This window comes from Aspergillus fijiensis (assembly GCF_003184825.1).
Source record: "Aspergillus fijiensis CBS 313.89 unplaced genomic scaffold BO72scaffold_3, whole genome shotgun sequence".
NCBI classification, from domain to species: domain Eukaryota; kingdom Fungi; phylum Ascomycota; class Eurotiomycetes; order Eurotiales; family Aspergillaceae; genus Aspergillus; species Aspergillus fijiensis.
This window is the reverse complement of record NW_024468979.1, coordinates 202190-224026: the sequence shown is the minus strand read 5'-3', so window position 1 is coordinate 224026 and position 21837 is coordinate 202190. Positions and strand designations below refer to the sequence as shown.

General features: G+C 53.6%; 10 protein-coding genes and 1 non-coding gene across 11 annotated transcripts; 9 read left to right on the top strand and 2 right to left on the bottom strand.

Annotated features, from left to right (window-relative positions):
* Positions 1-26: 26 nt before the first annotated feature.
* BO72DRAFT_t17 lies at positions 27-98 on the top strand. The gene has a single exon. It is a non-coding gene; the product is annotated as a tRNA-Met (tRNA).
* Positions 99-222: 124 nt separating this feature from the next.
* BO72DRAFT_523880 (Zn(II)2Cys6 transcription factor) lies at positions 223-2247 on the top strand. Its single transcript, XM_040949812.1, has 7 exons — positions 223-267; positions 319-483; positions 535-783; positions 853-1248; positions 1298-1434; positions 1486-1687; positions 1744-2247. Exons 1-7 carry the CDS (start codon positions 251-253, stop codon positions 2186-2188), a joined length of 1611 nt encoding a protein of 536 aa, XP_040806009.1. The 5' UTR covers positions 223-250; the 3' UTR covers positions 2189-2247.
* Positions 2248-2298: 51 nt separating this feature from the next.
* Positions 2299-3868, bottom strand: BO72DRAFT_419870 (M20 family metallopeptidase). The gene is made up of 4 exons (XM_040942682.1): positions 3643-3868; positions 2821-3575; positions 2627-2770; positions 2299-2572 (listed from the first exon to the last, which is right to left on the bottom strand). Exons 1-4 carry the CDS (start codon positions 3748-3750, stop codon positions 2326-2328), a joined length of 1254 nt encoding a protein of 417 aa, XP_040806008.1. The 5' UTR covers positions 3751-3868; the 3' UTR covers positions 2299-2325.
* A 247-nt stretch (positions 3869-4115) lies between these two features.
* BO72DRAFT_137646 (5'-methylthioadenosine/S-adenosylhomocysteine nucleosidase family protein) lies at positions 4116-5789 on the top strand. Its single transcript, XM_040939146.1, has 4 exons — positions 4116-5200; positions 5254-5322; positions 5372-5545; positions 5601-5789. Exons 1-4 carry the CDS (start codon positions 4231-4233, stop codon positions 5684-5686), a joined length of 1299 nt encoding a protein of 432 aa, XP_040806007.1. The 5' UTR covers positions 4116-4230; the 3' UTR covers positions 5687-5789.
* Positions 5790-5950: 161 nt separating this feature from the next.
* Positions 5951-7808, top strand: BO72DRAFT_137686 (uncharacterized protein). The gene is made up of 5 exons (XM_040939147.1): positions 5951-6130; positions 6189-6281; positions 6341-7256; positions 7378-7752; positions 7803-7808. The coding sequence occupies exons 2-4, from the start codon at positions 6205-6207 to the stop codon at positions 7468-7470; spliced, it is 1086 nt and encodes a 361-aa protein (XP_040806006.1). The 5' UTR covers positions 5951-6130; positions 6189-6204; the 3' UTR covers positions 7471-7752; positions 7803-7808.
* Positions 7704-8898, top strand: BO72DRAFT_464877 (guanine nucleotide-binding protein subunit alpha; the record flags this gene model as incomplete). Its single annotated transcript, XM_040946664.1, has 5 exons — positions 7704-7752; positions 7803-8142; positions 8195-8323; positions 8377-8506; positions 8560-8898. The coding sequence occupies 5 exons, from the start codon at positions 7704-7706 to the stop codon at positions 8896-8898; spliced, it is 987 nt and encodes a 328-aa protein (XP_040806005.1).
* Positions 8899-10336: 1438 nt separating this feature from the next.
* BO72DRAFT_454800 (uncharacterized protein) lies at positions 10337-10783 on the top strand (the record flags this gene model as incomplete). The annotated part of the gene is made up of 1 exon (XM_040946201.1): positions 10337-10783. The coding sequence occupies one exon, from the start codon at positions 10337-10339 to the stop codon at positions 10781-10783; it is 447 nt and encodes a 148-aa protein (XP_040806004.1).
* A 1545-nt stretch (positions 10784-12328) lies between these two features.
* On the top strand, positions 12329-14110 carry BO72DRAFT_464876 (tannase and feruloyl esterase family protein; the record flags this gene model as incomplete). Its single annotated transcript, XM_040946663.1, has 2 exons — positions 12329-13004; positions 13068-14110. The coding sequence occupies 2 exons, from the start codon at positions 12329-12331 to the stop codon at positions 14108-14110; spliced, it is 1719 nt and encodes a 572-aa protein (XP_040806003.1).
* Positions 14111-15185: 1075 nt separating this feature from the next.
* On the top strand, positions 15186-16736 carry BO72DRAFT_367652 (uncharacterized protein; the record flags this gene model as incomplete). The annotated part of the gene is made up of 1 exon (XM_040940848.1): positions 15186-16736. One exon carries the CDS (start codon positions 15186-15188, stop codon positions 16734-16736), a length of 1551 nt encoding a protein of 516 aa, XP_040806002.1.
* Positions 16737-17206: 470 nt separating this feature from the next.
* BO72DRAFT_137609 (Zn(II)2Cys6 transcription factor) lies at positions 17207-19033 on the bottom strand. Its single transcript, XM_040939145.1, has 2 exons — positions 18830-19033; positions 17207-18751 (listed from the first exon to the last, which is right to left on the bottom strand). The coding sequence occupies exons 1-2, from the start codon at positions 18867-18869 to the stop codon at positions 17301-17303; spliced, it is 1491 nt and encodes a 496-aa protein (XP_040806001.1). The 5' UTR covers positions 18870-19033; the 3' UTR covers positions 17207-17300.
* Positions 19034-20226: 1193 nt separating this feature from the next.
* Positions 20227-21639, top strand: BO72DRAFT_367891 (acid protease; the record flags this gene model as incomplete). Its single annotated transcript, XM_040940860.1, has 2 exons — positions 20227-20864; positions 20940-21639. 2 exons carry the CDS (start codon positions 20227-20229, stop codon positions 21637-21639), a joined length of 1338 nt encoding a protein of 445 aa, XP_040806000.1.
* Positions 21640-21837: the final 198 nt, after the last annotated feature.

Genomic DNA, 21837 nt, shown 5'->3' with positions numbered 1-21837 from the left:
AATAAAAAGATTACCTATATCAATTCAGCATGTTAGCTCAGGGGAAGAGCGCCGGGCTCATAACCCGGAGGACCCTGGATCGAAACCAGGACATGCTAGCTTGAGTTTTCCTTTTTTTTTCGATTTTCTGTCCTTGCCGAAAAATCCGACCGATGCAGACCCCGAAGCACTTATCGGCCTACCGGTCTTATCGTGTTGTTTATCCGACACCATCCGGACCAGCGACAATTAAACATTCCGAGTCGAGGCGATGGACACTGCAAACAGGTGAACATTGCTTCTCGCTCCTACACCCTCGTCCTGGAACTAATGAATCAGATCGGTGTCGGCGTGCTTACGTTGCCGACGACAGAAGCTCAAATGTGGAGGTCCCGGCAAAGTCCCTTGTGCGAGGTGCAAAGCGAGCCGCGCTGAATGTGTCTTTGTGAACCCCCGGGCATCGCGTGCCTCGAGCAGGTCTAGGCACATTGCTGAAGAGTTAGAGTGAGTTTTAGCATGATTGCGTTTGCCATGAACTTCTTGCTCACATCGCAGTGGTAAATGGTCTGCTTTGGAACAGCGGATGAATAGCTTGGAGGAGAGGCACCAGAAAGAGTTGAGAGAACTACAAAGCACCGTCTCTCGACTGTGCGCCCGGCTGGAATCTAGTACAAGGAATGGGTGTGAGGTGTCATTGTCGAATGATGAGCTGCTCGCTGCGAATCGAGCCAAGGATACGGCCTCATTTGACATCGTGCGCTGCGGTACGGTTACTGAGGATGAGTGGGAAGAGCTTTATGATTTGTGAGTATACGGCTTCTGCCAGGATCCTCACTAGAGACTCGTGTACGTATATGCTTACGTGGAACTCAGCTTCGATGAGCACTGCCGGACAGTCATTGCATTCATGGATGACCAGCTCTACTCGGCGGCGCACGTCATCCGCAAACAACCTCTGATGGCGACACTGATCTGCGTCATTGCATCCAGGGCAGTCCGTCCTGAGAATCACGCCACCTATCTTGTCGCAGCAGATCAGATAATTAGCACCACGTTCTCTGGCGCCATAGATCTATACACTGTCCAGGCCATGATGCTTCTCGCCGCCTGGACTGGCAGGCATCGTCTATGGGGATATGTAGCTTCTGTCGCCGTGGAACTAGGCTTGAATGCGGCCGCGCTAAAATTGGGAGATGGTTCTGTCGAACACACAGCAGAGTTGGTCAGCTCAGCAAGAACGTGGTTCTCCTTGTGTTGCTTTGACCTAATGTAAGCGTGAACGCCATCAGAAGCTGAGTTGTAGACTGACGGTTTCGAGGATCAATCTTGATCGACCATTTGTCCTTTACGATATTATGGACTACCTGCCTGTTGCTTCTCAGCTTCTACTTTCTCCCCACTGCAGACCGGTGGATTACCGACTTTGCGCGTATTTGCAGGGGTTTTCAATTACCGGTATGAGGTCCTCCCGCCGCAGGGCGACGACAACCAACTGACAATCTACAGCCGAAGCCAAAACGCAAATAGCCAGCGCAGAATTGCGACTCGATCCACTCCCTGATAGTGTTGCTCAGAAATTGAGAGCCCTTGATCAGAAAATTGATCGCTGGTTCTACCATATCAACAACAGCATGGAGCCGCTCTACCAGACCTTTGCTAAGAAGCAAGACCGGAATCGCTTTATGGTTCCCTACGCTTTTTTAAAGATGTGTGTTTACCAATACCACTGAAATGTTGCAACACCTAATGGATTTGGTAATTTAGTTACGTGAACGGTCTTGCTTTGCACGGGAAGGAGTCTCAACACGGAAGCGCAGATACCGACAGGATGGCGTTCATTCAGAAAGCTCTGGACAGCGCATATCTTCTGCTCCAAACTCAATTTGAGTCGAAAGAATTCCGACAAATGCTGCCGTATTCGGGAGACTATAATCTCGTGACTACGTACTATGCTATAGAGTTCATGTCCAAAGCTCTCAAGGTTGCTAGTGGAGCTGTGAATTGCGGGCTGGTGCTTTCGAGACTACGACAGGGGGTCCAGCTGCTGGAAGAGGCCGGGACTGCGGAATCTGCTGCCAAAGCTCGAAACGGGTTGCGAGTGCTGGAGCAGGTGATGCGGACTTCTCTACCCCCAGAAGGTCTTGTGGGAGGAATAGATCAAGATGCGGGCGAGTCTCTTTTTGACATTCCAAATCTTTTGGATGAATGATTCAAGAAGATGTGCGCCAGTGTTACGAAGGACGAAAATCAACTAGAGTGCTGGTCCAGGAGAGATTGATGGAAAAGAATGTTGTACATAGTTATCCATGGTATATACATAGACAATGAAGGGTGATCCGACCGCAACTACTGAAAGCGTCCAGCAGCTTGCATTGTCTTGTTAAAATCCCCCTTCATCCTCAACGCGAAATCGTCATTAAGCAAGACATCGATGCAGATCAGCGCGTTGGCCTTTCCTGCTCGCAGTGCCTCGACATGCCCGATTTCACTTTCCGCTGCTTCCCTGAACCCTGTCGAATGGGGGAGATCGGTCGCGTGGATGTTGAAGACGGATTGGATGCCAGGACAGATGTAAGAACAGCTGCCAAAATCCCTGTCACAGGAGGTGAGTGGCAGGGCATTGAAGAGGGTGATGATAAGCACTTACGAGCTCCCACCCAAATCGTGGGCTATCTTCGCCTCCGCTATAGGTAGCATCTCCTCGGGAGTTAGGCCGAGATGTTGCATCATGTACTGCCTGTACTGCTCTGCGAGGGTCTCGTTGGTCACGACGTCTTCATAAAGAGCGAACCTAGGTTCTCACATCAGCACGTTCCTGATGATCCAGGACGAGAGTCGTACCAATCCAACTCGACCGTGCACCCAGTCGCAGCGGCCGCACCGTGAAAGATAGGCTCCACCCTCGCCCGGAGTGCCTCAATCTGCTTCACCGTCGGCGCCCGCACACTAAACATCCCCTCCGAATAATCCGGAATCAGATTCGGCACCTTCCCCGCTTCCAGAATGCATCCCTGGATACTCTCACTCTTCTCAATGTGCTGCCTCAGCAACGCAATCCCTGTGTACGCCTGCACGATGGCGTCGCAGGCGTTCCGCCCCGTCCACGGCGCCCCCGCTGCATGCGCCGACTTGCCGTGGAACTTGGCCCGCAGCTTCCACGAGGCCTTGGTCATGCACACGGGCGTGCTGAAGTCCGGCATCCCGTGCGTCATGACACAGGCGTCGCAGTCCCGCCACGCGCCGTTCTTCGCCATGATCCACTTCCCGCCGTACGACTCCTCGGCAGGGGTGCCCATCACGACGACTGTTCCGGGCAGGTTGCGGGATCTGATCACGGTCTCAACGGCCACCGCCGATGCGAGCGTGGAGGTGGCGATCAGATTATGGCCGCAGGCGTGGCCTACGCCGGGTAGGGCGTCGTACTCGGCGTTGAAGCAGACGGTGCGTCCGCCATCCCGGATGGAGAAGCGTGCCTCAAAGGCGGTCTCGATGCCGTAGACATTGCGCGTGACGGTCCATCCGCGTTGCTCGAGCCAGTCGGACAGGAGCTTGCTAGCTTTGACTTCTTGGAAAGCAGTTTCGGGGTTGTGGAAGAGCTGTTGGAGATACGGGTTGGTTATTGTCTGGTCTGAGCTTCAGCGGGGTTATGTTGAGGTAACTCACCTCGAGACTCAATTTGCGCAGTTCTTCGCTCGCATCATCGATGGCTCGCGCAGTCTCGGAGACGACATCTGCAGGTTGAAGAGGGAGAGGATCGGTTAGTTGGGTCATTTGCAGGACTTTCAGCGTGTGTTTTGTCTTCTCAAGCTGCTCATAGCGACAACGCAGGATGAACTATACGAGCAGAGAGCGATGTGAGGGGATCTCGGAGTTTATGTACTGGATGTGGTCATAGAGACACCCCCGCAAAAGCAGATAGCGGTTGATAAGCGGTGTCTGTCATTGTTTCGGCTTCGGGCTAACTTTTCGGTCGGACCGATCCGCCCGATCCGGCCGTGCTCAGCCACGTTAAGCCACGTTAGCGGGGCGCAGTTGATGCTGCCTGAGAGGGGTCGAACTAGAGCCTGAGGCCACCATCTGTCTATAGCATGCATGCAACATGCATGAGACACGAGGCTGAATCCTCCCTCCTTCCCCCTCCTGCCTGACTTCACCAACTTCTCTTCACAAACACAACCTCCAGAAGAATTGAGCAGACACATGTCTGTCACCCATCTTGATCCAGCAATGACGACATGACATCCTATAATTATGACAACCACTCCAGCAGCTCTCCATCACCATGATTACACGATCGGGTGGATCTCCGCTCTGCCTTTGGAGATGGCAGCTGCGGCCGCGATGCTCGACGAGAGACACCCTGACTTGCCGACCAAACCGACCGACGACAACACCTACATACTTGGCAGAATTCATGTGCACAACGTGGTCATCGCCTGCCTTCCCTCCGGTGTGTATGGCACAACATCAGCCGCCACCATTGCGAGCCAAATCCGCCTGACATTTCCCTCGATTCGAATCGGGTTGATGGTGGGCATTGGCGGTGGAGTCCCTGGAACGCCGGATGATGTTAGACTGGGAGATGTGGTTGTCAGCAAGCCAACAAGGGATTATGGTGGCATTGTACAATATGATTATGGAAAGTCGTTGGCCGGGGGAGCCTTTGCTCGACAAGGCGTACTCAACAAGCCTCCGCCTATCCTTCTCACCGCGATTTCTCGATTGCAAGCTGCGCACTTTACCAGACCAAGTCAAATCTCATGGCTTGTGTCGCAAGCCGCCCGATCCTCTTGTTTCGCATACCCTGGCGCTGACCGCGACATTCTTTTCGATTCCGAATATGATCACGTGAATCCAGAGAACAACTGTACGGATTGTGATCTCAACAGACGCAGGAAGCGGTCAATTCGCGCTTCGCAGGATCCGCAGATTCATTACGGGCTTATCGCGTCTGCGAATCAGGTCATGAAGGACGGTCGCTTGAGGGACAAGCTGGCCCGCGAACTTGGCATACTTTGCTTTGAGATGGAGGCAGCAGGCCTGATGGACAGCTTCCCGTGTCTAGTTGTTCGAGGCATTTGCGACTACTCAGACTCTCACAAGAGTAAAGAGTGGCAGGGGTATGCGGCGGCCGTCGCCGCCGCCTACACCAAGGAATTGCTGTCCATTATTCATGGAAAACAAGTCGAGGACGAACCATCAAAGCTCTCCACCGGCAACAGTAGGTTGTTCCTGGCGTGACATGGCAATCTCTTGACTGATCTGCTCTGCTAGTACCATACCTTTTTGGAGCACTCTCGCCGACCCCGCGCTCGTCTCAGAGTGTAAGTTCGCAGCGCAACGGTGAGATTGATTCCCACGTTCAGGCTGAGCTGCTGTTGATTGCTTGAAGAATTAGACGAACAGGAGGAGCTCCTAGAGCAGATTTCTAGCTACCAGCACGAACAGGTTCATAGAAGGCTTGCGCACAAAAGACTGACAGGTACTACTCAATGGTTCTTGGAGAATCACGAATTCAAGGCGTGGTTGGAGAGACGCTCGAACAAGTTATGGTGCACTGGGAAAAGTAAGCATCCAAGTAGATGTGGTTCGCTGGTTACTGACTTGCCACTTTCATGCAGTTGGGTCTGGAAAGACAGTGATCGCGTTTGTACTGTGCCCCTTCTTGAGAGGCCGAGCTGACACTGGAAGGCTAGTGCATCTGTGATCGAAACTATCCGATACGAGCCCTCGGACCACCATGCTCCTACCGTCTTCTTTTATTGCGAACATGACCACAATGAGACTCTGCGGGCGTCTTCAGTTTTGTCTAGTCTGATAAGACAACTGGGTGAATTCCTTCATCGGAATGCAGGACCATGGCCAGCGCACTTGAAAAAAGAGATTGTAACGTTCTTTGGAAGAAGAAAGATAATGCCCGATTTCAACAATTTGGAGGACATTTTCATACAAGTATTTGACCTAGTGCCGATGGCCACATATGTCTTGGATGGGTTTGATGCGATGGAGGAAGAACAATGCAAGCTTTTGCTTACGTTCATCCGCTCACTGTTCTCTCGAGCAAGAGAGCTAAAAGGGCAACGTATTCTCCTCTTTAGCCGAGACCAAATACCAGGCTATCTCAACATCGCGACATTCATACCTGGGATCGGTCGGACCTCCACTTTCGACAACACCATGAGTGATATCCTGACCTACATTGACTATAGTATCGGTGATAAGTCCATGTACCGGAAGCTCACAGACGATCGCCTGTTATTAGAAGAAATCAAGGAAGTGCTATTCAACGAATCATCCGGGATGTATGTTTCTGACCTCTTGATCCCAAACTTCAACCTTTATGCTTACGTGTTGATGCAAGGTTCCTCTGGGTCCATCTTCAGCTCGAGATTCTTTGGAGCACTTGTTTCACAGATGCCGAAGTCCGCTCAGCATTGCGTCAACTGCCCAAGGATCTCGAGGAAACATATCGGTATTGCGCCAATAGAATAAACGCTCATGATAAACGAGCATTGAAAGTCCTGAAGTGGGTTGGCTTCGCGTCACGACCTCTGCACGTCGAAGAGTTAAGAGAGGCAGTAGCGTTTGAGAAACAAGACACAGAATTTGACAGCAACAAGCTTCCCCAACGTGACTTCATCATCGGATCTTGCGCCAATCTTGTGGTCCTAGACCCGATAGACCTCTGCGTCCGATTCGCCCACTCTTCGATCAAACAGTATCTGGTGAAAAACGGCCTTCCCGGACCTCAAAGAGCCCTGCAAGAACAACCCTTCGATGAGAAACAGGAAGAAATGAATTGCGGAGAATTCTGCATTGCGTATCTTTGCTTTTCCAACTTCAGCCTTCAGATCGAGCACAAGTGCAATGCAACGAGAGACGCCGTGGTCCCCGACCCTGTACTATTTGCAGGCCCGGCGTTGAAGTCGTCTCTGAGATACCTTTTTCGGGTACCAGATAGTCCCAAGCCCCAGAGAGTCCTACAGTTACGCAGTATTCGCACATCAACTATCCCAGATCGAAGCCAGTACAAATTTCTGAATTATGCTACAGTGAACTGGGTCGGCCAAACGAGATCTCTTGCGAGGGACTCCCCAATGTGGGAGAAATTCGAGAAGCTTGCGACGTGCTTTAATGAGACCTGGAACTTTCATCCATGGAAGCCCGGCGGCCGCTCCCTTCGTTCTCAGTTACATAGTCTTTTTGGATGGGCTGTGCGAGAAAACCACGAACCGCTTCTCTCCATCGCGCTGAATTGGAAGAAAGAGATATTGCAGGTGTGCAATCTACCTTTGATAGACGAGGGTCTTCCAGCACTCCATGTAGCCTCCAAATTGGGGCACCACGACATTGTTCGAACGTTGGTCACATTCTGCGATGTTAACCTAATGGACGCAGTGGGATACGCACCTTTACATCACGCCATTGCCCGTAATGATACGGAGATGGCATCGTTACTGCTTAGCGCTACAAAAGCCAATACAGACCTAGTGTCAGTCAAATGCGGGACACCTCTTAGTTTAGCGGTGCAACTGGGATTTTATGAGATGGCGGAACTCCTGATCCAACATGAAGCTGCTGTACAGGAGCCTCTTTGGTCGGCAATAGTGCACGGTAATGAAGAAATGATCAAGCTTCTGGTCAAACATGGGGCAAACCTGAGCTACAAAGGTGGAAACGGCCAGTCTTTGCTCGATTACGCGGCTCGGTCCAAGCACAGAAACATGCCGAAATTCCTGCGCGGACTGACGGAACAAAAGCTTCTTCTCCTTGGTAAGTGTACTTTCTACTCTCGAGGACTCTGCTGCTCACAACTTGCGTAGGTGCTGCAGAGTCAGGCAAGTCAACAATCATCAAGCAGATGAAGGTTCTGTATATGCAAGGATACACACCGGAGGAATTGAGTCGGTACAGAACGACGATCTACAAAAATGTCCTGGAATGCGCCGATGCGCTATTTACGGCAATGAATGAGCTGGGAATCCATCCGCATAGTGAAGAGGCCCGATCGTACCGTTTACCAATGTCGGAGACGGGCCTGCTGCCGGATCAAACTCTCAGGCACGATGCCTGTGCACTGATATCCGCCCTGTGGCATGACCCCGCTATTCCTCTACTTATGGAGCAACGAACGAAGTTTTATTTGATGGATTCAGCACCTTAGTAGGATCCCGAATGAGTAATACCAGGCCAATAGGCACTGACTTGCACCTAGTTTTCTCGATAACATAGAACGAATAGCCGCACAAGATTATCAACCCACGGAGGCGGATGTACTGTGTGCGCGCACGAAGACCACGGGGATATACGAAACCCGTGTCTCCATCGGTTATACCAACCTCCAGTACGCGCTCCTCCCAAGCACTGACACTTGTCCAGCGACTGAATTTCATCTAGTGTATTCGATGTTGGAGGCGTGCGAAGCGAACGCAAAAAGTGGGTCCATTGTTTCGAGAACGTCGCAGCTATAGCCTTCTGTGTTGGGCTGAGCGAGTACGATCAGGTTCTGCTGGAGGACCCTAGCCAGGTACGGCCCTCGATGTCATGGCAGACTGTGGCAAGACTAATCTTCCGATTTAGAATCGCATGGAAGAAAGCCTACTGTTGTTCGACTCAGTCGTGAATTCGCGATGGTTTCTGAAAACGAGCATGATCCTTTTCTTGAACAAGGTCGACCTCTTCAAAGAAAAGCTATCGCAATCGCCGCTTGAGAAAACCTTCCCGGACTACAAGGGCGGCGCCGACATCAACAAGGCGGCAAAGTTTATATTGTGGAAATTCAATCAGGTCAATCGCGCCAACCTAAACCTCTACCCGCATCTGATCCAGGCGACGGATACTAGTAATATCAAAATTGTGCTCAAGTCGGTCGAGGAGACGATTTCGCGGACAATCTTGAAAGATAGCGGGTTGATATAAGTGTGTTGATCGGGCGGTTCTGCTTGGTATGCGAATGGGTTTGCTCGCTGTGCAGAGAGAATTTCGCTTACTGATGGTCAGATTCTCTTTGAACTTCTGCCTTCTGATGGTCGGCCATACCGGGTTTGTTGTAGTGGCGATTGAATAGACAGTCCTTTGCGGAGATAAGAAAGCAAGGACACGGTCACTAGAGGGGAGATCAACCTTTAAAAAGGAAGTAGTCGTTGGAAACTGTTTTCTACATGACTCTGGAGCTGTAAGGATGAAAGAAGAGGAACACAGCGGTCCGACCTCGCCATAGAGACAAACGCAGGTGCTTCACCCCCGCAGCAAGGGAACCGACGAGCTCGAGCTACTTTGCATTGGCAAAGCTGCAGGTCAGAGTTTAGCCACGAAGCTTGGGGATAAAGACTCATCCGACGCAATATACGGAAGTGCGGGGTTGAAGAGGGGAAAGCGGGGGTTTTGATTGAAACAATGCTTCATCGCCGTCACATGACAACTACGCTCCTTCAGAGCTGCTAGGAAGCTACCCAACTACCGGACTGTCCTGGCTCAGTTACTGTCCAGCCCTGGAGCGTGCGGTGAGCATAAAAGTGCGTGTTCTGAGCCACACCCCAAAGCCTTTTCCTAAGCTCTCACTTCTACACTATTATACTCCCCTAATTGTCATATCCCGCCACTAACGGCATGTCATGTCTACTACATTGTCTTTTACAGTCTTTGTCTTTGTATCTGTGCTATGCTTGTTTTATAGCTTTATATTGTGCATGATTGAGCATAACAGCAGCGGCCGTAAACTATTCAAGGCACTTTTATATGCCCGTAGATTCAAGCTTGGCATACACCTAGCAGTGTCTAGAAGATATGGATTTCCCTTCTCAGTCACCCTTCTTGAGCTCTGCGACGAAGAGAATTTGTCGGTAGGTACTTAATCATTACTACCTTTGCTTCTGAATCATTCTGAAAATTCCTCTAACAAAGGGACTGTGTCTGTCATTTTAAACTGTAATTGTTATACTACCTTCCTTGCCAGCAGCTCTTTGACGCCCATGTCAAAGTTTCTGGTACAAAGACTTCGTGCGAAGCTTTGTGTCACCCAATGCATTTCTTTTCACCACACTGTACCGATATAAAGCACTCTGACAACCACTTTTGTTGTTGGAACAAGACGTATGATAAGATCTTTATTCGAAGTGTTTATTAACGAGAAATACTCCCGACTGTATCTCCTAGAATATGCAGCAACTGCATCGTACAGACTTCCTCTTTCCCACAACCATGAAGATATAAAATCCTACTCAAATCCTCACATCCAGCTCCTCTCTCCCGATAGTCACCAGCATCAACCAGCCCAGGTTTTTCAAGACCGACTTCTAACCGAACAAGCACATTACAGCCATCTCACCGAGCTGACCGATTCAGGATTCCCTGCGGAATGGCCACCGAAGCCCCCACCGAGGCCCCCACCGAGGGTCTCTTCGAGCGGTGCTCCTACACCGTCACGACGGACCTGTACCCCGACGACGAGGGCGTGGGCACGGCGATCGAGACGTTGCGCCTGTATGGCGAAAATCTCGAGGCCGCGGGCCCCTGGCCCAAGCTCGCCGCACGTCTGCTGCGCGAGCGCTGGGGCCGGTACCCGCTCGTCGAGGGCAAGGCGCGCCGCCGCGCCGCGGTCGTCATCTGCCGCGACCGCGTGCGCATGTTCGTCGATGACCGCTCCTCCCGCCTGGCGCGGATCTTCGTCTTCCGGGATGAGATAGAGTGGCATGCGGACGGGTGGTACGAGCCCGTGTTGGAGGCCTTGTCGGGCGCCCTCGCGGATCCGCGGAGGCCGTCGTCGCAGCTGCGCCGCGTAAGTTCGACGTTAGGGCAGCAGTAGGCGTGTTGGGGCTGGGTGCCTCTGGGTGGAGATGATTTTTCTTTGGACGTAGCCAAGACTGTGAAAATAAATCAAATATTCAAAAGGTTTAGTGAAGAAGATAAGAGCGTAGAGTGTCATGGGCCTGGCTATCGGGTGATTGTTGTAAGCTTTGGGTTGATATGACCCCCTTGTGTATTATATGCCTTCGTGATTTTGATTGCGCCTGAGTTCTAGCGATAGTGGATTTGAACAGGTTAAGTATAGAAGAACCACTGAAATGTTGATTTCCTTGTAGTCAAGATATATCAAGAGATCGTGTAGTTTCGCTGTATCGAATTAGACAGTATAGGGTTCGTGGCACTGTCCCAACTGCCGACTTTGCTACTTCTCCAACATGGAAGACGTAGACCAGCTCAAGTATATCACCGGACTGGACTGGATTTCTTGATCTTATGCATGGCATAATGACTTGCTGCTAGCCAAGCGAAGGGTTGATCTATCATGACCGGGCAGGAGCATAAGAGTGCGTGCTCATTAAACAAATGGTGAGTGTGCATTGTGTACGCAGAGCTGAGTAAGTCCTCTACAGCACGATATCGCCGTAGTGTAATTTATCAGTCTCAGACATAAGCTCTTATAGGTGAAGAGAATCACTCCTAGTGCCAATTTGCAATAGGTTACAAGCCTCACACACCACAGATAAGACCTCCTGCATCTTGGTAGTCCTTGTAATTTTACTCTGTTGTCAACGTCATTATCCCGACCTCCGACCTCCGATGTCCGACTTGCCGCCGCCCCGTTTCCCACAATCTCAAATCCGTGCTATGGACAGATTTCAGCAAGAACATTTGTTGCCCCACAACAATTGCACTGGGAATCCTACAAACTGGCTGGAACCGTGGTACGTAACCTGTGGTGGATTGCGAACTCCCTGAATCTGGAGACCCCGCGCTTCTCCACATATCACCCCGGACTCAGGAGGGTTTTGTGGGGATGACAGAGGGTGAAGCTTTCGCAAGCTGAGGTTGGACAGAGCCACTCTGCTTGGGTATGATTTGCTCAGCACAACCTCGGCGCAATCTCTCTCTCGCCCTCTGGCCAAGGCTTCCGGAAATGCAGAGCCTTCGCCCCGAGTTTCAGGAATAGTACCTCACTCCATTCGCGAGTGACGTTGGAGATTTTTTCCAAACCAGCCGGCTCAACAGTTGACATCAAAGTCAAATCTTTCTGAGCCGAGGGACACTGTGGACTTGACCGTCGGAGAATAGGCGATGACTTCCCAACAAGGACTAGTTCTACCCACGATCTGTGGGAATGGAGAGAAATGAAGAACCAGTTTGTGGGGCATTATGCAGCTTTCTGTCGGAGTTGCGAAGCTAGACTGACGATCGCACTTTTCTCATCAAGCTTCGGTCCAAGGGAGATGAGCATTGGCAGAAAAGGGAGCCCGAGATGATATAAAACGGTTTGTCCCATCTGTCAGGGCTGTTCATTCTGTCGCCAGCATCCTTATCTTTCTACTCATTTCGTCTTCTTTTCATTCCTCACACCCTCCATACAGAGATGCGTTCATCTGTCTGGGTCCCCTTGACGGGGCTAGCAGCACTCGCCCATGGAGCCAGCTTAAGCGACATCTGCACCACCAGCTACGCCACCACTGCGTTCCCGGCCACCGACCTCATCCCCGGCATCACCCTCGACCCCTCGTCCATCACCACCGCGCTCGTCACCAACAGCTCCGTCACGAGTGACTTCTTCCCCTCCTCCGTGATTGACTACTGCAATGTCACCTTCGCGTACTCGCACAATGGCCGCGACGACCAGGTCTACCTCCAGATCTGGCTGCCTGACCCCTCCATCTTCCAGAACCGGTGGTTGTCCACAGGCGGTGGTGGCTACGCGATCAACTCCGGATCCAACTCGCTTCCTGGAGGCATCATCTACGGCGCCGCGTCGGGTCTCACCGACGGCGGCTTCGGATCCTTCGATACCAACGCCGATGCCGCGATGCTGCTGGCCAATTACACCCTCGACTACGAGACCCTCTACATGTTCGCCTACAAGGCGCACTGGGAACTCACCAAGATCGGCAAGGCGTTCACCAGGAATGTCTACAATGTGACCGACGACGAGAAGCTGTACGCCTACTACCAGGGTTGCTCCGAGGGCGGTCGCGAGGGCTGGAGCCAGGTCCAGCGGTATGGCGACGAGTGGGATGGAGCTGCTATCGGCGCCCCAGGTAGGTCATTCCCCACTCCCTAACATCCCTTCCCGAGTCCAGGACTTGCTAACCCTCACCCAGCCTTCCGGTGGAGCTTCCAACAGACGCAGCACCTGTGGAGCAACGTCGTCGAGCAAACCCTGGACTACTACCCGCCGCCGTGCGAGCTGGAGAAGATCGTCAACGCGACCATCACGGCGTGTGACCCGCTCGACGGCAAGACGGACGGGGTGGTGGCGCGCTCCGACCTGTGCGCGCTGCACTTCAACATCAGCAGCCTGATCGGCGAGGCGTACTCGTGCGCCGCGACGGCAGGCAGCCGGTTCTCGAGCGCGACGCCGGCGCAGAACGGCACGGTGTCGGCGCAGGGTATCCAGGTGGCGCAGACGATCCTGGACGGAGCGCACGACTCGGCGGGCAAGCGGGTGTACTTCTCGTACCAGCCGGCGGCGGCGTTCGACGACGCGGCGACGCAGTACAACAGCACGACGGGCGAGTGGGGGCTGGAGATCGACCAGCTGGGCGGCGAGCACATCGGCCTGCTGGTGTACGAGAACGGCACGACGCTCGACAGCCTGGCCGGCGTCACCTACGACACCCTCAAGGAGTGGATGATCTCTGGCCTCCTGCAGTACTACAGCACCCTGCAGACCACCTGGCCCGACCTGACCCCCTTCCACACCGCCGGCGGCAAGGTCATCCACTTCCACGGCGAGGCCGACGCCTCCATCCCCACCGCCTCCTCCGTCCGCTACTGGGAATCCGTCCGCAGCGTCATGTACCCTGCCCTCTCCTACAACGCCAGCGCCGCCGCCCTGAATGACTGGTACCGCCTCTTCCTCGTGCCCGGCGCCGCCCACTGCGCCACCAACGACGCCATGCCCAACGGGCCCTTCCCGAATAAGAACCTCGAGGTCTTGATCGACTGGGTCGAGAACGGCGTCGTGCCCGTCACGCTGAACGGCACCGTGCTGCAGGGCGAGAACGAGGGCCAGGAGCAGCCGATCTGCGCGTGGCCGCTGCGGCCCCTCTGGAACGGGGACGAGTTGGAGTGCGTCTATGACCAGGCTTCCATCGATACTTGGCATTATGACTTGAATGCGGTGCCGGTGCCGGTTTACTAAGGGAGCACTCCTTAGTATTGCACGCGTGTGTTGGAGCGAATGTGTGTATATAGTGATTAGGCTTGTGGGTGTGGAGGGGAGAGAGTCTTTAAGCTTCTAACCGTCCTGAATTTATTAATTTCGTGAAGCTTTTCTCTCTTAATTGGCAGTCGCGAGAACTGACTCGTGGCATATAGCGTATCACTACAAGATAGTTCAGCATGACATGGAGGATTTGTCACGCTGATTGTCTCTAGGTCTACCATCCATCGCGCCAGGATATATAAGTACGTGTTACTCCCCACCAGTTCAACGATAATGGATACATGGAGCTCTGTTGGCTCCTGCTTGATACGCCTATTTAATCCCAGACTACTTGCTCCAACAGTCACAGAATTCGCGCGATACGACTAATAATAAAGCATTTGTATGTCCTTACCTAACGTCCACACCTTTCCCCTGCGCTGGCGCCAAGCGTCGAGATTCCATAGTGTACTAGTGCTATGCCCAAAGATTACGCACGATCTTAGTATCATAATAACGATTGGTATTGTTCCACATCCAAAACCATTGTGTGGAGGACACAAGGCCTTTATCCTGCAGAACAAGCGACATGCGCACACGGCAAGCAGACAGACGGAAGCTGAATGTTTTACCCAATGAAGTAATCCCACCAGTCCCGAAGTTTAGCCTGCCAATTGCATCGCGTGGGTGCAAGACATTATGCGCATACTGATCAGCTAATGTCAGTAATGCAACACCGAGCGGGCGATGTTACCCGATACAACGGAAAAGTATGGCTCCACTCCCGCCGACAACCACCGCATAATTGGATCTGAGGGACTCCCACCTCATACACCCCATACAGAGATTCGATTATCAGGGCAGAGGGATCTCCTGCGCGCGGGAGGTCGGGCCGAGCGGCCGATTTTAAGCTGATTGCGTGTATACAAAAGGAAGAGAAAAGCCCCGGACCAGTCACTGCAGCATATACCGTTGTCTGTGCGAGCTTGAAACATTGCACGGCACTCCAACCTACCCCATCTCATCACACCTTCCAACATCCTCCAACTAGAGCTAGACAGCCACCGCCAAAATGTCCTCACCATCCGAGATCGACTACGCCTGGACCCCCACAACCGCAACCCGGTGGGAGCGGCCCCTCGACGAAGCCGAGCAGTTCTACACCTCCCTCGCCAAAGCCCACGAGGCCACCGGCCGCGTCTTCTTCGCTATGACCGGCGCGATCACCTGCTCCCTCCCCATCCACGGGACGGACCGCGCTGCCACGGAGCGCAGAATGGGGGACGCCCTGCGCCGGGCGTGGCTGCAGCTGCGCTACGACCATCCGACCATCGCCGCGCGCGTGGAGTACGCTCTACACCAGGGGCGGTGTAAGAAGGTGTACGAGACTTTCTCGGACGCGTACACGCCGGCGGACTGGCTGGACGAGACGTTTCGGGTCGTCGACGCGGGCGTTACGGGCCAGGAGTGGTGTAACTCGGACCCGCCGGTGCCGGACCTGCCGACGCTGTTCTTGGTTAAGGAGGGGTCGGGCCCGCACGAGTCGGAAGGACGCGTGCGCGCGACCGTGGTGCTCAGGGCGCGACATGATATCGTCGATGGGGTGGGGACGCTGATGCTGTTCGAGAATTTGTTCCGGCATGCCGCGCGGGCGTATGAGACCGGGCCCTCCGGGTATACACCACCCACGTTTGGCGGGGAATGGGTAAATCTGAGTCCACCGCTTCGGGTGGCAGCGGGGATCCCAGCGCGATTGAGCTCGGAGCAGGAAGCGCGCATGCGGGAGATTTTGGAGTTCAATGCAGCCCTCAAGAAAGAAGCGGTGGAGATTGCGAGTGTGCCGTTCAAAAGGCAAGCAAGCCTGCCGGGGAGGCACCAGAGGGTGACGATTACGCTGTCCGCGGAGGCGACCGCGCGGGTGCTGGCGGCGTGCAAGGCGGCAGCGCTTAGCATCACGCACGCCTATCACGCTGCCATTGCGCTCGGTGTGCGGGACCTCCAGGAGCGGCAGCCCGCGGCGCGAGTGGTTCGGTATCTCAATTACAGTCTCATTAATGAGCGCGGCCACTGCGCGGCGCCGTACAGTACCGTCGCGCATCCGGCCGCAGTGTACCACTCGGTCTCGGGGCGCGGGCTGGCAGTCGACCTGACTGTTCCTGCGTCGTCGGACTCGGTGGATCCGGTCTCTGAAGAGACGAGGAGCAAGGAGTTCATGGACACCGCGGGGACGATCCGGGATTTCTACCTCGACATTCGTGATGATGCAGAGCATATCAATCTTGTCCCCTCGTACTGGGCGATGTCGACGATCCCTTATCCGGCCGATGGGAAGACTCCGCCGGTCCCGCCGCGGAATGAGACGCCGTCTGTGTCGATCTCCAGCATGGGGGTTCTGGACCGAGTGATCAGGCCGAATCAAGGAATCTTCGAGCTGGACGATCCTTGGGTGACGGGCGAGGAGTTGGGGACTGGCCTTGGGCTGTTCCTCGGAACATGGAAGGGGAAATTAACGCTAAGCGGAGCGTATAATGACGCATACCATGATAAAGAGGAAGTGTTGGTGTTCCTGCGGCGCTGTAACCAGAGCACGCTTCAAGGTTTGGGGATTGAGCAATTGGATTGAGTGCGTCGGAGGTTACAGGTAGTCCTGTACACGTAAAGGAACGCCATGAATGCTAGTGCGATGGCTGAATAACGATGAAACATTTGAGGGCGCACAGGTTGCATATCCGAGTACCGGGAGCTTTCTTTTAGAGTTGGCGAGTTGGGCTCGAACCGTGTCAGTCTGACAATATACAAGCTTATAATTCATTGTCTGGCCACGATGGTTGATGAAGGGTGATACTTTCTTCGGTATGATTGCGTAGAGAGATGGTAAAAGTATAGGAAATGCTTAGTACGCTGGATCAACGAGGTCAACATACACAACTTGTTGACTAGTCGGTAACGCTTTGGTAGGCCAGCTTGCGGACACTTCCGCGGATGTCTAAAAGTTCGCATCGCGTATTCAATCACGTGTACTGTCTTCGGGTATCTATTGCTGAATTAATTGCATGTCTACAGGATCGGTGAAGGCAGTGTAATCCGCGCCGTAATTCTGAAACGCCACTGCGCAGGACGACACAAATAGCCTTCGTTGCCTCCCTAGCATAATACGCCGACTTTTGGCAATTTGGTTAGCCAAGCGTCACATAATGAGTATCCGAGAGACATCCGGCAAAGTCTCCGTCCACTTCTTCGACGTCGATTTCCAAATGGCAGGCAATGCATCAATAGCCTTGGTGATATTGGCGAAAAGCGTGTTCGAGTGAATGGCTCCCATGTAATAAGTGAAGAACGCGCGATGTTCTGGCTCCGTACTGTCCGCCGCCGCGATAAAGCATGGCCAGACGAACCCATGGGCTCCCGGATCCGTCGGATGCGCCTGAGCGATTAGCCGACGCAGCTCTTCTCGCAGATGCCATGAGCTTTCGTTCGATGTCATCCGCATTAGGTAGATCTGGGCGCCAATAGTGAATGATCGCCTGGCCAGCCAGAGTGTTCTATTGTGTTGAGCGTCTGCACGAACGCTGGACGGTAACCAGACCCCGGAGTCCACGGGATGGCTTAAGGTCTTAAGGCCCTCATCCTTGTTGAGTAGAGACCCACCCAGAAATGAGAACATGTCGGTCTGTCGTAGAAGGAACTCGTGCAGTTGAGGGTGCCCCGATGACTTGACGTTCTTGGCCATGGTGAACAGCGTCTGGAGCAGGAACTTGTACTCCGGGCTGCCAGTCACCGTCTCCCCGACGAGAAGTACGAGCAATGTTGCCCATGTAGCCGGGTTGAACACCTGATCGGGCGACCCGAGGTTGGACGCCCGCAACAAGCGGGATATAATGACGGAGCGATCGGCTTCTGCTGCCGCAAGTAATGCTGGTTGCCTGAGGCCAACGTGCTGAGCAGCCACCACGGCAACAGCGCGCTGCAGCACCTCATCCTGACAAGCCATCGGAAGGATGAAATCGCGATAGCCATTGGAGATATCCAGCAAAACCATGACCGGGGCGATGTTATTGGCAAAATAGTGGAATAGTCCACGGATTTGTGAGCTCAAAGGAGCGATCCAAGGCTGGACTGCCTGGTCCATCCTTCTGGTTAAGATTACGGTCTTGTCGGCATTGTCATTCTCAACATCCTCTTCGGGCGATACCACGGTCGCCGAATCCTGCGCGAAGTTTGTCTTGTCTATACCAATTGTAGTCGAGGTCGACGTCGTAGGAAGGGCAACTACAGGCTCGCTGCGTGGCAAAAGACGGTTTTCAAGTGACATCGGAGAGAACCGTCCGACGGCATCGTGTTGTCCATTGACTGGCGCATTCGAGACTGGCTTCGAAGCACGACTCTTGCTAACCCTTTTCTTCCTCTCATGAGACCATCGAATCTGCGAGACGATGGAAACGCATTGTTTGTGAATAGAGACCGGGTCGACATTGAGGACGGGGATAGGGCTGCCTTTCAACTTCCCACGCGTCGCGACCCCATTGCCGAATCGGAAGCGGCCGAGGCCACTGCACTCAATCCCCTTCTTCAGGCATTTTTGACAGGTGGGTTCGGCCCTATCGCAGACGATCCGTCGCTTGGTACATTGAAAGCATCCTGACAAGGGAAGATAGAGACAGTTAGCTCGAGATTTGCCTGGGGTGTGTGTTTCTGCGAGGGCGCAATCGCACGTACCACGCGATTTGGCACTTTGGTCGGTGTCGGTCCCGGTCATCTAAACAAATGGACTGGCGACCGATGGACCAGATTCATGTGTTCATGTAGGTTCTTAGGCTGGATGTGGCAAGCGCATGAGAGTGATTGGTGGAATGATTAGATTATCGATATCTTCTGGACGAGCAGCAGCAGCAGAGTCGGAAATGGAGATGAAGATAAGAGCAAGAAGCACAATCGTGCAGATTACGGAGTGCCCGGCCATTCCCCGTTCGCTTCCCCGTTCCGGAACGGAATAACTACCTAGCCTCCATCCGAACAATGACTAATTTGCTAGTCACACTGCTGCCTTTGGTTGTGCAGTAAACATTCAAACGTTCGTGGATTACATTGTTGATGGCACATGGCTGCCGCTTTAACCGGAATGAGGATTATATCATTGGTCCGGTCATATCCACCATACTGACCATGTCAGTAACACAAATCACGGTTGACTGTCCCTGTAGAGCACTCCACCCCGTATCTATGCCGATCTGAGCTTGACAGAATCAAGCCTTTGGTGATCATTTCTTGGTGACACTGATGCTTGACCAGGTTCGCGGGCTGACATGGGCCCTTGCAGTTGGGAGAATGTCATCAGACTGGTCATGTTTCAACGGCCGTGTACCTCTGCACTCCTGCAACCCAGTCTGATGCGCATGCTGGACATTCCACCTAGAATAGAGTGGGTAGCGAAGCGGATGGCTTGAGCCCCGCCGAGCGCTAAATTGTCTGCTCGGGCTGGATTCCTCAACATGGAAGCTAATTTGAAAGTCAATGTGAAATTCAAGGAGACCGACGGTGACGACAGCCACTCTCAGCAGGTGCCTGACCGAGGTGTTCGCCCTATCATGGCGCGATATGAAGAGTGCCCCTCATCAGGCCAATCTCCTGCGGACTCCGACGCGCCTTGCTTGCTTATCGCTCGGTGGGCCAGCTGGCTGCACCAATCCCCAGCCAGGCTGACGCAAACCCCACTATCGGCAATATCCATCGTGGACAACGGATCCACCCATTGTAGTTGAGTGACGGCGATGGTGGTGGTGATGCTGCTGCTGCTGCTGCTGCTACTTGCTCCTGTCCTCCCATGTCACCCGCAGGTAGCACCAATGATCTTTCACCCTCTCACGACTGCTCACGCACCATTTGAGACAGTCCTGACGAGATGAAGGGAGATGAGTACAGGCTGCGCGCTAAAGATTTAGTCTGCAGACTAATCTCCAAGCGAAAGTGACCGAGTCACCCGGCAGCATGAGGTCTTTCGCAGTGAGGTAGAAGTATAAAATCCACCCGCGATACCCCTCTCCGACAGTCCTCACTACACCTCCCTCCGTCCTCTGGCATTGTAACGGAATTTTCCTTCATCACTTCCTTTCACAATGCGCTTCACCGCCGGTTCCCTGGCTGCTGCCACTCTCCTTGCGGGCGTTGTCTCAGCAGCCCCTGCCCCCGCCCGCAATGATCTGAGCAAAAGGGTGTACAAGCCCACTCCCATTGCCAGCCGTGCTAGCAACAAGGCTTCCTCCAGTGTCTTGGAACTGAAAAAGGTGAAGAGTAGCAGTGGTGCGAGCCGCAGCGCTTCCCGTCTGAAGAAAACCAGCTCCAGCACGACTACCTCCGGCAGCTCTACCTTGATCTCGCTCTTTGAAGGCGAGGAATTCGCTACCTCCATTACAGTTGGTGGGGCCTCTTTCGATGTGATCGTTGACACCGGTTCCAGTGACCTGTGGCTGGTAGAAGAGGGCTTCACTTGCCTGAACGAGAACGAGAAGCAGGTCTCCGAATCCACCTGCGCGTTCGGTCCCACCTGGTCACCCACGAGCGCCTTCGCCAAGATCTCCGGCGAGGAATTCTCCATCAGCTATGGCGACGGAGAGTTTGCCATCGGAGTTATGGGCAAGGATGAAGTCACGCTGGCCGGGATTAGCGTCGAGCAGGAGCTGGCCGGTGTCACCGAGGCATACTGGGAGGGAGATGGTACCACTTCCGGTCTCGTTGGTCTGGCCTACCCCGGCATGTAAGTTTCTCTTCAGCGCCTTGGAGCTCATTGCGGTTGGCGTGTCACAAAACGGTCTAACTTATCTGCCCACAGTACGAGTGCCTACAGCACCCGCACCGAGCAGCAGGTGGAATACGACCCCATCATCACCACCCTAGTCGATGAAGGTCTCATCGACTCCTACTTCAGCATCGCCATCGAGCGCGATGTCTCCGGGGCTGCTGGTTACATCACCCTTGGTGGTCTTCCTCCCGTCAACTACACTGACACTTGGTCATCCACCGATATCCTGGTGACCACCTACGACGGTCAGGACGAAGGCTACGCCTACTACACCATCGAGATCGATGCCGTCACTTTGAGCGGCAAGTCTCTCACCGCGGCCGGGGGCAGTAGCATCCAGTACATTGTCGACAGCGGCACGACCCTCAACTACTACCCGACTTCGATCGCGGCCGAAGTCAACGCTGCCTTCTCCCCTGCCGCCACGTACAGCGAGGATGAGGGCGCCTACGTGGTCGACTGCGATGCCACGGCCCCCGCCCACGGAATCACCATCGGTGGAACCACCTACATCATCAACCCCTTGGACATGATCCTCGACGCCGGCACCGATGACAGTGGCAACACTGTCTGTATCTCGGGTATTGTCGATGGTGGCGACGACTACAGCGAGGATATCTTCATCCTTGGCGATGTCTTCCTGAAGAATGTGGTCGCCGTCTTTGATGTTGGTGACGTGGAGCTCAAATTTGCTCCCAGAGAGTTTTACGACTCCAACGACACCTACTAAAGGCTGTTGCGTTGCAGTTTGAAAAGACGGGGCTTAGCGGAGTTGCCTCTTCAGTCTGTGTTGAATGAGATACTTGTTCCTTGTTGACTTTTATCATGTGATATGATCTTGAGGTTACCGGTCGATTGTATACTCGGTCTGTTGCTTGAAGGCACCGGCTGTGCCGGGCTATGTTAAATAATATGAAGTTCAGTGATT

Bases quoted from the DNA above. Each gene is read 5' to 3' on its own strand.
- BO72DRAFT_137686 (XM_040939147.1), top strand. From the start codon at position 6,205: ATGTACCGGAAGCTCACAGACGATCGCCTGTTATTAGAAGAAATCAAG. The intron at 6,282-6,340 runs GTATGTTTCTGA...TGTTGATGCAAG, and splicing joins TTCAACGAATCATCCGGGAT to GTTCCTCTGGGTCCATCTTC. The intron at 7,257-7,377 runs GTGTGCAATCTA...TAATGGACGCAG, and splicing joins GGAAGAAAGAGATATTGCAG to TGGGATACGCACCTTTACAT.
- BO72DRAFT_419870 (XM_040942682.1), bottom strand. From the start codon at position 3,750: ATGACCCAACTAACCGATCCTCTCCCTCTTCAACCTGCAGATGTCGTC. The intron at 3,576-3,642 runs GTGAGTTACCTC...TATCTCCAACAG, and splicing joins TGCGCAAATTGAGTCTCGAG to CTCTTCCACAACCCCGAAAC. The intron at 2,573-2,626 runs GTAAGTGCTTAT...CTCCTGTGACAG, and splicing joins CACGATTTGGGTGGGAGCTC to GGATTTTGGCAGCTGTTCTT.
- BO72DRAFT_137609 (XM_040939145.1), bottom strand. From the start codon at position 18,869: ATGACCGGGACCGACACCGACCAAAGTGCCAAATCGCGTG. The intron at 18,752-18,829 runs GTACGTGCGATT...TTCCCTTGTCAG, and splicing joins CCAAAGTGCCAAATCGCGTG to GATGCTTTCAATGTACCAAG.
- BO72DRAFT_137646 (XM_040939146.1), top strand. From the start codon at position 4,231: ATGACAACCACTCCAGCAGCTCTCCATCACCATGATTACACGATCGGG. The intron at 5,201-5,253 runs GTAGGTTGTTCC...CTGCTCTGCTAG, and splicing joins AAAGCTCTCCACCGGCAACA to TACCATACCTTTTTGGAGCA. The intron at 5,323-5,371 runs GTGAGATTGATT...GATTGCTTGAAG, and splicing joins TGTAAGTTCGCAGCGCAACG to AATTAGACGAACAGGAGGAG.
- BO72DRAFT_523880 (XM_040949812.1), top strand. The intron at 784-852 runs GTGAGTATACGG...CGTGGAACTCAG, and splicing joins TGGGAAGAGCTTTATGATTT to CTTCGATGAGCACTGCCGGA. The intron at 1,688-1,743 runs GTGTGTTTACCA...TTGGTAATTTAG, and splicing joins CCCTACGCTTTTTTAAAGAT to TTACGTGAACGGTCTTGCTT.